Source organism: Pezoporus occidentalis, unplaced genomic scaffold, assembly GCF_034315485.1.
Source record: "Pezoporus occidentalis ecotype Australia unplaced genomic scaffold, CSIRO_AGI_Poc_V1 ctg86, whole genome shotgun sequence".
In the NCBI taxonomy this organism is placed as follows: Eukaryota; Metazoa; Chordata; class Aves; order Psittaciformes; family Psittacidae; genus Pezoporus; species Pezoporus occidentalis.
In genome coordinates, this window is record NW_026916220.1 from 8,619,257 (window position 1) to 8,633,759 (window position 14,503).

Below are 14,503 nucleotides of genomic sequence, written 5' to 3' on the forward strand. Positions count from 1 at the left end.
AACCATGTCACGTGTTTGTGGTGTACCACTCAAGCCCATGCACCTTCTAATTTAAGTTTGGACAGGTTTCATAACTTCTGGGGCTGAAAGAACAGTCTGCAGGAATGCATAACTCATTCTAGTGATAAATGATTTTTAATACATGCCTGTCTGCAAGCTTGAGCATTTTCTCACTCCAAGATTTTGATTAAATTCATAAGAAGCAAAATAAAGAGATCTATAAAGAGGTCTAGCAGAAGCACATAATGTTCCTACAGAAATACTTTCATAGCGGTACTCAGTTTTCTATTGTGTTAATTGTCTTTTCTTTAATCCTTTCACCTGGATAGTCAGTCTTACAGACTCTAAAAGAATATTAAAAAGCCACTCAGTTTATTCATCTGCCAGTGGCAGAGTTCTTATGCAGTATATTTGAAGGATCCACTGAATATTTTAGCAAAAGTTTAAGAACATGATTTCCAAATCCCAGATTTGGGATTTTTGGCACCATTTAAAAATACATACGTTTTTATGATTTGAGCTATTTGTGGACTTTTTGATAAAGAAATGAATCATGAGTCCAAACATATTACTCTGATAATGAAAGTCCTTTCAGCTTAATGGGTAAAGCCACTGCTAAAAGGCCAGCAGTCATGTGGAACTACCCATTACAAAATAATTTACTAGGAAGTTATTTTGATTCAAATATCTTGCCATTCTTTCCTGTGGTTAACATGGTCCATTAAACGATTGCTGAATCTGTACAATGCTTTGGGAAAGAGCACAGTAGGATAACAAACTATTAGGAAATCCTATGGAGATTGTTAAAATTTCCAGACTTCCTAGTATGACTGTCAAATTCTCTGTGTTTGAAGAGAGACATTATCTACCCTACAGAATAGACAGCATCCTCTCTGTACATGCAAAAAGAAAGTGGACAGAAATCTCCCACAGAGTATTAGTTCCTACTGTTCCAAGGTAGGGGGTTTTGTGCTTGTTTCTGCAGCCTTCAAATGTATTTATGATGACAGCATTATTTTAACCCTGACAGTGATTAACATAATATTACTGATACTTTAGTTCCATCTGCAAAATAAATGCAGGTTCTCTCTGGATTTGTTTTGAACATTGTGAGAAAGCTCTGCCCACCCCTTTTTTAGCTTAGCTTTTCTTCATAATCAACATATTTTCTTCAGTTGGAGCAGTCTTATTCTCTGGAGAGATTGCTAAGAGTGTGTCAGGTCCTACTACAGCCTTACAGAGAGGAATGCTAGGAAATCACTTTGTTTTCTGTGATGTTCAAATTATGCCCTGTGCCTAACTCTGTGGTCACTGAAAATCTCAGGCTGATTTATCAGTGATCTTTTATGATGGTTCTTTCTAAATAGATGGCCATGTCTCCACGAAGCAGCCTGGCTCTTCCTCATGTTGCTGTCTGTAGCTGCTCTAATACTTCAAAGAAGGCAAACCTACTCTATAGATCACCATTAAGTCTGATCACCTAAGTTTAAGGCACTCAGAAGGTCCATTCTAACATTGTTTCATTTATTTACTTTTCTGTTTAAATGTGGAAGTTTGTAGTGACAGACGTGTTACTTCCCTGTTTAACCCCAGGGAAAATCATGATTGTGCCATGCAGGTCAGCAGTTCCCTGCCTTTTAAACAAAATATGCCAGAAATAAGAGCAGAATGAAAGGTGCCAAGAAAGGGCTGCTTCACCTGGAAGCTGCAGGAAAGAAGTAATCTCAAAATACAAGAAGAAATCCAACTTTCTGGCCCACTCATTGTACTATTTAAAGTCTGGGAAGAAAAACCATCAAAACCCCCAAAAGCAGAAAAATCCAAGACATCAACATCCCGGTATTAGTGCAGTATTTTGCAAAAGCATGAATGATAAAGAGATGTCAAAGTAAACTATATGCATAACTTCCTTGAACATAGCTTTGTGAATAATGGATGCCTCAAGTGCCCTGACAGTTGATATTACACTTAGAATTTGCAGGTAGCGTTTAAAAAGCTAGACTTCAGTTTATTTCAGTTCTCATCCTTTTTTCCAAGGCTTTTCTTCACACTTTTGACCACCTATGCTCATCAGAGAAACTTCTGAGTAAGTCAACTTGATGAGTTGAAAAAAACAAATGAGTGTTGCAGCCAAATACTTGCTCAGTGAATCCAAATATGATGTTCTGCAGCATTCTAATGTGGTTTGTGTAATTTTTATTTCTCATTTACAAATAACTTTACTGGACACCCACTTTCTTTAGCAGAAAAGTCAAAGAAATGAGGAAAAATGTGGTGTGGACAATAAATGTGCTGATAACACTTCCAGGCAAAAGATTTCTATGAGAGGATTTCTGCTAATATACAGTATTCCTGACAAATTTTCTTTCATCCTGTTCTAATTTTCTTCTTGAGGTAAACTAATTGAGACTGCATCCCTTTTACTCAGTCCTGAGTCTATTCTTCTCTTCTATATTGTCCGTTCTGTCGGGCAACTCAGTTTGTTGAAAAACCCAGTTTTTTACATATTGGAAAAGAATCCAATCACAGATGGAAAATTGAGTAGCAGGTAGCAGTTATTTTGTTTTGATCATGCCAATAAACAAGTCTCAGCAACTAGGATGCTGTTATATGTGAGGAAAGAGAAACTCCACAATTCCCTTAGCTCACATCTGAAAAAGTGAAAGATAGGAACAGTAGATTGCATACCTATATACCAGCTTCTATTATTGCACCATTCCAGGATAGTACTGCTCTTTATTTCCAGCTTCTTGTTGAAACCACAAGAATGGTAAATAAAATGAATAGGAAACTCTCAGATATAAAATTAAATCAATTTTCTAGCCTACATATGGATAAATGCCAATTTCCTCTTCTAGGTGCATATGCATACTCAAATATACAAATATCTCTGTGTGTCTGCATGTGTGTGTATATAGGCACATCTCCTCAAAGAATAATTTCCACAAATGTAAAGGTAATTTTAAAATGCACTCTGTTGATTTTCTGACAATCTGCATCTAGGTAAAGGAGCTATGGCCCTTAATCAGTCCATATTTCGGTATTTCATTCTTATTCACATAAATTTGGATTTTAAGCATAATCTGAACTATTGTTGAAGCACATGTGACTTGAGCACATGCTAAAAATTGCCCATAAGAGTAGATGCTTTGCTGAATAGGGAGGAACTTAATAAATAAATAAAATAAAAAAAAATAAATTAAAAAGACCCAAAATGAATTGTTATTAAAAAACAAACCAATGATCTTGAAAGATGGCATATTTTTTCTTGGTGTTTTGTGCTTAGTTGGTTTTATTACTTGCTTTGTTATATCAGTTTTGATTTATTTTGCTCTTTTGATGCTAAGAAAGTTCAGCGAACTGATTGTGTCCCAGAATCTTTAAATTAAGGAGACAGTTGCTGCTCAATGAGAAACCACACAGAAAACACCTTTTTTTCTTTTTTCTGAGCAGCCAAAAAGAGAATTGAAAAGGGATAGCCTAAATAACATGCAGTGTATACTGATTAAAAATATAATTTCAGGTGCTGAAGGAGAATACACATTTGTTTTTGTTTAGTTAAGTTTCAGTTATTGAAAAAGATATTGTCTAAGATTTTCAAAGTTCAAGAATTAATTGAGTCTCCTGATTGAAAAGAGTACGACAATATTTCTGTATCAAAAATGCTGATCCTCAAATTTTTAACAGAAATATATTTATTTTTGTAAGATGCTGTCAAAAAAGTGCAATTATTTTTTTTTCAAAAAAAAATCAGTTATAACCTTTAAGTCACATAAGGTTTGATGGGATATTAAATCATTCCAGTAATGTTTAAAGGAAATGTTTTATAATGCTTTTCCCAGAAATGTCAACATTTTGCCTTTATATGTTTATTTGGGAGAAAAAATTGTTAAATGTCAGAATCGTAACGTAAGGGAGATATCACTTTCTTAACATCCTTACAGTTAGAATCCAACCAGACATGCCTTAAAGAGGCTTGATCGCAGATAATGATTGTTCAAAGTCTGGCCTCTTAGTTGTAAAACTTGAAAATCCCTGTGTCTCTCCTGGAATGCTGTGGTCTCCATGATGAGAGCACTTCCAACAGGTCCCTCAGCTGGTCCTGCTGGTTGTTCTTCTTATCTTTAGGAGGTGCATAAGGAGATGGCTGATCCATGGGCATGTAGAAAAAAAAAAACAAACAGCTGGTAACTCAGAACCACACAGCTGTTCTCTCAGCACCTTTTGGTGGATCCTGTGTGCTTCCATAAGACTTGTGTCTAAGTGGTGTAGCAGATAACTGACTATTTCCCCTTGGATTACAGGGGCTTCATTCTGGTCCCCTCCCTGACCTTCCAGCTCAAAGGACTGGGTACCCCAAGAACAACTGTCTTACTATTAAAGACTGAGGTAAAAAAAGGCATTAAGTGCCTCAGCCTTTTTCTCATTCTTTGTCGCTATTCTTCCACCCACAAACAGCAAAGGATGAAGATTAATCTTAGCCCTCCTTTTGTTGTCAATGTATTTTTAGAAACATTTTTATTGTCTTTTACAGCAGTAGCCAGATTAAGTACTAGTTGGGCTTTGGTGCTTCTAGTTTTCTCCCTGCATAACCTCGCAGTGTCCCTGCAGTCTTTCTGAGTTTTCTGCCCCTTCTTCCAGAGATCATAAACTCTCCTGACTTTGAGCCAAGTATTCTCTGTTCAGCCAGACCTGTCTTCTTCCCCACTGGCTTGTTTTTCAGCATATGTGGACAGGTTGCTCCTGAACTTTTAGCATTTCCTTCTTGAAGAATGTCCAGCCATCCTGGACTCCTTTGCCCTTCAAGACTGCCTCCTTGCAGTAAGGCACTTTTTTATGGCCACTTTGACCCCTTTTGTCTGGCCCAGGGCTGCAGCCTTCCCCATCCGTCCTTGGGGACCAGCTCCCAGGGTCAGTTGGAAGCAGCACTACCCTAGCAGGACAGATCAAATGCAATTGGAGTCGCTTCTTGGCCCAAAACAGCTCTCCCTATGAAAAGGAAACACAGCTTTCTAGCTATTTCTTCTTTCTTCCACTTCCTGTTGTCAGGAGGTGGGTGCCACACTGTGATGTCATCTGCAACACGGGCATCATGGTGACGCTGGTGAAATTTTAAGGCAGCTGGAACCACAGCCCTTCATCCTGCTGACTGGCAGGACTGACTGGCAGGACTGAGCCTGATCAGGGAAAGAGCCCTGGCTTGAAATTGCAGCCAAGCTGTGAAAAAACAAGTCGCAATGGAAATGTCTTCGCTAGAAACATCCTTGTCTTCTGACTGGGAGGCTTCAGCTTGGTGGGAGGCTTCAGCTTTTAACAACCATCCAGGAGGTGATATGGGAGCACCTTCAGGTGCTGGCACAAGACCTCTCACAGGAGAAAATGACCTTCAAGTTTTGCCTGATAAATCCTGGATCCCCATCATGCAATCTTGTTTATCAGATCTCTGCTAAAACCAACCCTTCTTCAGCCCGCTCTTTCCTCATGAAGCTCTGGAAGACAGTTGGAAGCCATCATTTCAAATCAGTCTCGTGGGCTGATGATGGAAACTGCATTGTTATTGCAGAAAACCTCTTCAGAAAGGAAGTGCTGGGAAGGAGTGGACCTCGGAAGATTTTTTGAAACCAAGTCCATGAGAGGCTTCATTCTCCAACTTAATCTCCATGGCTTCTGCAAAATGGAGGGGGATTCTCTCATAACCACCTCCATTGAGGAGCTGCAAGAGTTAGCAGAAGCAGGGTCTGGCCTGGGCAAGCTATGTCTGTTTACACACTAAAGTACCCTTGGAAAATTGTGGGGAGAGAGTTTCACGTTCAGATAAAATAAGCCTTGAAAAGGGAAGAGATGGGGATGGGAGAAAATGTCTGATTTTGTCTCGTGTCATTTTCAAGAATTCTCAAAGCAGAATTTCAGAAGAGCAGAAATTATGCGTAAAGAGATTTTGGTTATTCCTGTTCCTTTAAATCTGTGAAATATAAAGATAGTCCCATCATATCATGCTGGTTTTGTGCTTGCACCAGCCATTTAAGTAATCTTGTGGCATCTGCTGGATGCTGACAAGAAACATGATATCATCAGCATTATTCCCAACATGTCCATTCCACACTAAGATGTCTGAAAATTAGTGGTGTTTGGGTTTCTCCATTGGGTTTTGGGCTTTTGAAAACCCTACACTTCTCTGCTCCTAAATGCTGAAAAGACAAGGGGCTATTACTTAACAAAATTCTACCTTAATCTTTACTTCAGCCAAAATTTGATGTTTAAAATGCCCCAGAAAGTCCTTTTTAATACCCCTGTTTGTCTTTTCTGATGCAGATGTTTATTTATCGGACCTCTGTCTTTCAATGATGGCAACTAACTCCTCTCCTTCTCATTTTGTAGCTGTTCTTCTACTACAACCCCTTTTTTAAGAGAGACTACCCCAACCTCTTAAAGATGTTTACAGAAAGTGCTGGCAAAAGAGAGAGAGCCCCCGTTGCATCTTCTCTGGGCCCCAGGATGAGGGGAAACTGCAAATGAAAACAACAACCTGGTGCTCAGTCAGTGGAAGGTGCCGCAGAGACGGAGAGCAGCACCCAGACATCTGCAGCTACCAGTTCCACACCAGGTGAGCCAGAGGCTGACGCCGACACCAGACAGACAATGCTGGCCCATCCCCACCAAAACGGCACTGCCCTGCATGTGTCCAGGAGGCTGCTCTTGCTCCTTCCACAGCTTCACCCTACTGTGACACACTTTCTCCCCAAACAGTTCTTTAACGCTAGCCATGGGATTCCCCACGTTTTCATCTGGGCAGCCCAATTTAGCTGCTATGCAGGTCCCCTGTGCTGGCTTGCCTCTGTTCTGTGCTCCACAGCTTCAACCTCAATGCTGGCTAGACTAGAAATGGCAGACATCATGGGTAGCAAGTAAGCACCATAGAGGTAGAAATACATAAATACAGGATTAGGTAGCAATACATTGTTGTTCTCAAAAATAGATCTTTTCAAGTTGCCTTGTCCTCCTGTCTCTACAGTACCACAGTAGCTGTCTCTACACCCAGGGCAGGGAGTTGCCTTTGGGGACAGAGAAGAGTTTGGCTCCAGCCGATGAAACTCAAAGGCTGCTGGCACCAGTACGTACACTTGTGAAACCCAGCCAAAAGCCAGCCTGGGGCTGTTCCTGGAGCTGCACCAGCATGCAGGGTCACTCAAATCAAACCAATCCCTCACAGCTCTCAAGAAGTCCATTTCCCTTCCACCACAGCTCCGGCCAGGGGCAAGGGGCAGCAGTCCTGCAAGGACAAGACTTGGCTTCTCCTGCCAATCCCACGTCATGTCTGGTGATAACTACAGCACTGCAGCTGCGAATGCAATAAATCTGTCGCACAGGAGTCAGAGCCTGGACTTTTTGGAGAAAGAACCTTTCCCATCAGCATAGAATCATAGAGCAGTTTGAGTTGAAAAGAATCTTTAAAGGTCATCTAGACTAACCCCCATTTCCATAAGCAGGGACATCTTCAACTAGATTGGGTTATGCTTAGACCAGTGCAACCTGACCTTGAATGTTTCCAGGGATGTCCAACTACCACCTCTCTGGGCAACCTGTGCCAGTTTCTTAACAGCTTCATCATAAAAAAATCTCTTCCTTGTATCTTGGCTGAATCGTTAAAACCATTATCCCTTGTTCTGTTCCTACAGGGCCTATTAAAAAGTCTATCTCTATCTTTCTTATGAGACCCTGTAAGTATTGAAAGGCTGCAATAAGGTCTTCCTGGAGCCTTCTGTTCTCCAGGCTGAACAACACCAACTCTCAGCTTTTTTTCTTAGGACAGTGCTCCAGTCATCCTTTTTGTGCCCTCCTCTGGACCTGCTCTAACACATCCATGTCTAGCATTTACCAAGGCTCTGCTGAGAAGAGGCTTTTACCGGAGCATTTAAACATGGCACAACATCATAATCCACTTTGTTTCCACAGATGGAATTTAAGTTTTTGGTGAGAGCAGACAGGTAACACCAGCTGTGAAGGATGCTTCTCTGCTATTTATACAAAAAGTGTATAGTGCTCATGACAAATTGCATCAGCAGTTCACCCTCCCTGAGCTTCAACACCTCTCTGTGGAGTGAGGGAAGCCTGGGAGGTCCATCCCACAGGGCAAACCCCCTGTCTGCCAGGGCTCAATGCAGCAATGTGCCAAGCCCCATCCTCCCACCACAAGCACAGAGCCTGCCTGCCTATGCCAGAGCCACCCTTGGGTGCTGGGACTGCACTGACACCCTCTGCTCTGGACTCGCAGAGGCATAGAGAGGCAGCAACCACCACCAGAATCCCCTTCTCACCTCTTCAGTTACAACCTCCTGCAAGAAAGGCTGTCCTTTAAAAGAGAACAGTCCATTTGAAGGGTCCTAAAACACCCATCTGGTCCAACTGCCTGAACACTTCAGGACCAAGAGCTGAAGCTCCCCTTGGCCTCTTCAACATGAACAGACATGGGGAATTGACCACCCCTCTGGGAAGCCTGTTCCAGGGTTTGACCAGCCTCCCAATAAAAAAATGTTTCCTAATGTCTATTCTGCACATGCCTGGGCACAGCTTTGAACCATATCCTATCATTATTTTACCTTTAGCATCTAATGATTCCAGTAGATGGACTTTTATAACACCATCTTTTTGCACTGAAGTATTAGAATTTTACTAATAGAACAGGACAGAATATATAAAATAGAAACTGTATTATTGGAAACTAGCAAATGTGAGTATCCTGAGCATCAGACTAGTAATTATGGATTTAATATTGTTTTGTTGATACAGCCAACAAGACAAACAGTTTAAAAACATTTCTTTGTGCTATTATTGCAGACACTTTTGTTGTTGTTGTTGTGTTTGGTTTTTGTTTGCTTTTGATTCTAAAAGATGGCAATTTTATGAGGAGAGCAAAGTCTATGTTACCGGAATTGTATTGAAGTGTCAAGTAAAAGTACAACTACTGTGGTTAAAGGAGTAGATCTAAATTCTGACTGCTCAGCAGGCTTTCTGCATTACTTCGTAATAGGCACCTTCAGCCTCTGCAAGTTGGCAAGTCAAAAACAAGTTTCTCCTTTCCAGAAGTGAATTTGTCAAAAATTCACTGGATAATTTGTAACTGTATGCCTACTCCTACTCAGTACCACTTGTGTGTGCATGATGTTTTTTAGGCATCAATTATGTACTGCTTATGGTCTGGGGAGACATGGGAACCTGAATGCTAGCATAGTTTCACTTTTTTCCCTGCAAAGCTTTTGTCGGAAGTGGGTTCTCTTAGTTCAGCTCTGTTACCCTTGGGAAATGCAAATGATGGCTGTTGCTTTCACTACCATACTATGTGTCACAGAAATCTGCTTTGACCTTGAAAAAAATGCTGAAACCTCAACTCCTTCAAACCAGGAGAAATGAGATCACCTAATGAGAGAGGAGAGGTAGCAAATATTTTGAATGTGAGCTCTGGAAAAACAGACCTCTTTATTAAGGACCTAGTGACTTCCCAGTGGTGTAACTTGAGTAACTCCAAGCAGTGTTAATTTAAGCTGTAAACACACACGCAGGAGAAAGATGATAGGCAATTTAAGTGAGGACACTGTCCTTCATGTCATTTTGCTGTTACAGTGTAAAAGCTTAGGCTGTTCAACCTGGTAAATTAGTTTTCTCAGAAACTTCATCTAAACTTTACCCATGACATGTCCAGAGGTATAACAGGAGGAAATACTTAATTTCCCCCAGCAGACAAGTAGCACTCCACAAGGGCAATTTGATTATTTACCTTGTGTGAAGTATACACTTATTATAGAATAAAACCTAAACGTGAAAATCCAATAGCGCTTAGTTTCCTAAAGGAAGAATAATATTGCTATCGCTGTTATAATTATTGTACTTTGAGGAACTTAGGCATGTTGCATCTAAGCATGGATTAATAACTTTCTTCCTCAGTCACAGGCATTAGCATAAAAAGAAAACCATAAAAACACTATTTGCCTGATCAAAAGTAAGGGAATAATCACCAGCAACATAAAAGCCGTAGTTTTAGCAAACATTTTGTTAACTCTGAGCAGCTTTTATTCCTGAAGCTGTGGATGTTGCAACATTAAAACAGTGTATGCCATAGCTAGTCTAAAACATGCCAACACCACTGACAACTCAAATGCAGGCAGTTTCATTTGCTGGCATTTGTGGTGTACAGGAAGGTGAACTTGTCAGCAAACATGCAGAAAAATCAGAGGGACTTAAGTTCAGTTTGGAAGAATATCAGTAGCAAACGGCAAAGAGGATTTTGGGATTGCTTATATCACCTTGTTTTGCTTTGTTTGTGACTGGTGCAGTACACCTAAGGACATTTGAAGTTTTGCTCCTGGCTCCAGTGGCTGCAGATGACACCGGCCACACTTTGTGGGTGAAGGGTGGAGAGGTGACACATGGGGTTTCACATGGAAGAACCTTCAAAGAGAATTCACAGGCAGCCCAAGCATTCTTCAGGTGTTCTGTGCCAGCTCTCATCAAGCACCGGGAGGCTGAGCTGCAAGGGAGGACAGAAAGCACAAATGCTTACCAAACTTGCTTTTGTGCTTTGACATTCTCAGGGGAAAAATGCAGAAAGGTTGGCCAGACCTATTGATCTGTTGCCAAAGTTTAACTTCATCTTTTCACTTCTTTTTTTTTTCCTTTTTTTTTTTCCTCACCCAGAAATCAAATAACTGGGAAAGAGCTAATAAAGAATATATCACAGCACACTCTCTTATCTCATCATAACTGCGATGCAGCTTGCATCTTTCATAGAATCATAGAATAGTTAGGGTTGGAAAGGACCTTAAGATCATCTAGTTCCAAACCCCCCTGCCATGGGCAGGGACACCTCACACTAAACCATGTCACCCAAGGTTCTGTCCAACCTGGCCTTGAACGCTGCCAGGGATGAAGCATTTACCACTTCTTTGGGCAACCTGTTCCAGCACCTCACCACCCTCACAGCAAATAACTTCTTCTTTATATTTAACCTGAACTTCCCCCGTCTAAGTTTGAACCCATTGCTTCTTTTGCTATTACTACAGTCCCTTTCATCCATCAATCAGAAACATCAGATGGACAGGGGAACAGGCTTATTTGTGAACATACTACCCAGTGCATATTGCCCAGCATTATCTGTCTATTTCTGTTTACAACTAAAAGTAGGACTAATAAACTACAAAGTCTTAACAGGTTTGTGTTTTATTTATTTTTCCATCTGCAGGCCTATGCCAGTGGCAACGAAAAGAAGAATTCTTGGTACTCACAGATGTGAATTCTCAAGAAAATACACAGAAGTGACAACAACAACAAAAAATAACTGGTTTTGGATTAATTAAAGCATTTGAATTTTTTTTGCTAAAAAATTTATGTTTCTTGCCTATTGCATGAAAAACGCTTTTGACAGATAAGAGGAAAAGCAACTACATTTAGCAGCAAAAGTAACCTGTAAGGTGTCATTCTAAAGCCAGCACTTTAAAGAAAAATATTTACACAGTTTTAAGAAACTGTGTCTTAAAAACCTCTTTGCCTCAACCGGAGGTATATTGTAAGAAAGGTCAAAGGTTTTATTTGTTTGTTTGTTTCTTTCTTTCTTTAGGGTATGTGTCTTTACTGTTAGGAGAGGTAAGAACGATCTGTCATTCTTACCCCACAGCATCAGATATTTATGGGTATAAACCTCTGAGACTTCTCTTTGCCATACGAAACGGTCCCTGAAAACTATAAAAAATACAAAATACTCTAAGTCTTTCTTTATACAACAGATGCTCTAGGCTGTTCATCATTTTTGTGTCCCTTCACCAAACTCCAGTAAGTCCATGTCTCTGTACTGGGAAGCCCAGGACTGGACTCAGCACTTCAGGTGCATCTCACTAGGGCTGAGTAGTAGAGAGGAAAGATCACTTTCCTTGATGTGCTGGCAATATTCTTCCTAATGGAACCCAAAAAGCTGTTGGACTTCATTGCTTTAAAGGCTCATGTTCAAACTGCTGAACTCACCAGCACCCACTTGGCACTGAAAAATTGAAAGTTGCTCCCCAGGATGTATGAGGGCTGTGGGTTATTTCTGAAGGTGCAGGGCTCTGCACTTCACTTTATTGAGCTTCTTGAAGTTCCTGTCAACCCATTTTCTCAGCCTGTCCAGGTTTTTCTGGATGGTTGCACATTTTTCTGGCCCATCAACCTTTCTCCCCAGTTTTGTATAATCTCTGAACTTGCTGAAGGTGCACTCTGTCCCATTGTCCAGGTCTTTAATGCACATGTTAAACAGTATTGTCCCTGCTAACAATCCCTGGGATATACCCTTAGTGACTGACTTCAAACAGGCACTTTGTGCCACAACCTTTTGAGCTAAGCAGTTTAGCACTTCACCTCACAGACCACATATCTAGCATGTCTATCTTCATATCTCTGTCGTCAGTTTGTCTGTCAGGTGCAAGGTCCTTCACTTGGGTTAGGGCAATCCCAAACACAAATACAGACTGAGTGAAGAATGGGGTAGATTTAGATTAGATATTAGGAAGAAGTCATTTACTATGAGGGTGAAAGGACACTGGAACAGGTTGCCCAGGGAAGCTGTGGCTGTCCCATCCCTGAAAGTGCTCATCGCCAGGTTGGACGGGGCTTTGAGCAACCTACTCTAGCAGGAGGTGTCCCTGCCCTTGCCAGAGGGGTTGGAACTAGATAATCTTTAAGGTCCCTTCCAATCCAAATCATTCTATAATACTGTGATTCTATGATGTTACGAAAGACAGCATCAAAAGCCTTACCAAAGACAAGTGACATCCATTATGCTTCCTTAAAATAACAGGCCAGTCACTTCATTGTAAGAGGCTATCAGGTTGGTTAAGCATTATTTTTAACTCTTAATCCATGCTGACTATTCCAAATCACCTTCTTCTCCCTCCTATGTCTGTGGAAAAGATTTCTACCTTTTCATCAGCTGCCCAGGGACCGAGATGAAGATGACTGGCCTGTAGATCCCCCCATCTTTCCCTTTTGCTCCTCTTAAAGATAGAAGTGATTCTTGCTTTCTCCCAAATTTCAGAAACATTTCCCAGTCACCATGACCTTTCAAAGTTAATCAAGAGCGGTCTCATAATTCCATCAGCCAGCTGCCTCAGCACTTTTCTGTGCAGCCCATCAGACTCCATGGTCTTATGTACACCTAGTTAGTTTAAGGACTTCCTAACCTGGAAGCCTACTAATGGCATGTCTTCCTTGCTGTAGACTTTCTCAATGGTCTCAGGACCTGGGATTACCGAAGACTGATATTAACAATAAAGACTTGGGTGAAGAAGCACCTTGTCTTTTTCTGTGTCCTTTCTCACCATGATTCCTGCCCCATTCAGCAGTGGGGCAACGTTTTCCTTAGTTATCCTTCTACTGTTCATGTATTTGTAGAAACCATCCTTGTTTTCTTTGACATCCCTTGCCAGATTCAACTCCAAGAAGGCATTGTTTTTTCTAGCCGCATTCCTGCACAGTCATGTCTCTCTACTCCTCCTGGATTGCGTGCTCTGCTACCCTATCTTGTACACTTTGTTTTTGTGTGTGAGCTAGTCAGGAACAATTCAGGCTTTGCCATACTTGCTTTATTTTCAACTCACTGAGACAGATCAGTCCTGAGCTTGGAGGAGGTGTTTCTTGAGCATCAACCAGCAATCCTAGATCCCTCATCTTCCAATGGCATGTCTCATGAGTAATGGTTAGGCATCACCAGACCAAAATGTAAGACTTAACTACAAGTAACAGTTTTTTGATTATGAGAAGTTTCCAGGAGCACCAGCCACTTTTACTAGATATTTTCATTAGTGATGGACTTTCAAGGCACCCATTCTCCCTAACTTGTTGATGCTGCAGCAGGAAAAACCAAGGGCAATCGTTGAGTTCAGGTACTAATTTGCATTCATAGTTTTGTAAATCTGTTGTAAGATTACTGCTGAGATGGAAATGTGAAAGGAGAATCCACTTAGTCTTCTCATTGCTGTGCTCCAAATACAACACATGTGAACTGTTAGATGGATTATATTTGTTGAAGCTGGAATTATGCTCTGTAATTGCATACCCCAATACACATTCATATGGGCTGCCTTGCAATTAAACTTTCCAAATTCAGTATTCAAATGGTAGTTTTGTTAAAATATATTAAATGTACTCCTTTTTTTTTTTTTTTTTGGACTGTACTTCTAAAATGTCATATAAGTTCACTCATCTGGAAAGCTTTCAGTTAATAAACAGACTCTGCAACCTACAATAACGGATCCTCTGTGCTGTAAAACATTCAAATGAAAAGTATTATCCTTACAGTCTTGATAAGGTCATATCTGTCAGGATAAATTGTTACTTTGTGCCAGTGTCCAAAGATTTCAATTTACTTTCAGGTACAAAACAAGAGTAGCCCTACAAAAATATACATAAATGTAATTCAAGTCTAAAAAATATAAATTGTCCTTTTGCTACAAAGGATGACACATAGTTTGAAGACGCATTA

General features: G+C 40.7%; 1 protein-coding gene across 1 annotated transcript; it reads left to right on the forward strand.

The window, feature by feature from the left end:
- Positions 1-5,116: 5,116 nt before the first annotated feature.
- Positions 5,117-11,356, forward strand: LOC134156402 (heat shock transcription factor, Y-linked-like). The gene is given in 5 exon segments (XM_062604403.1): positions 5,117-5,613; positions 5,615-5,747; positions 5,889-5,941; positions 6,379-6,604; positions 11,234-11,356. Coding segments are annotated over 4 exon segments (558 nt in total). The 5' UTR covers positions 5,117-5,379; the 3' UTR covers positions 6,517-6,604; positions 11,234-11,356.
- Positions 11,357-14,503: the final 3,147 nt, after the last annotated feature.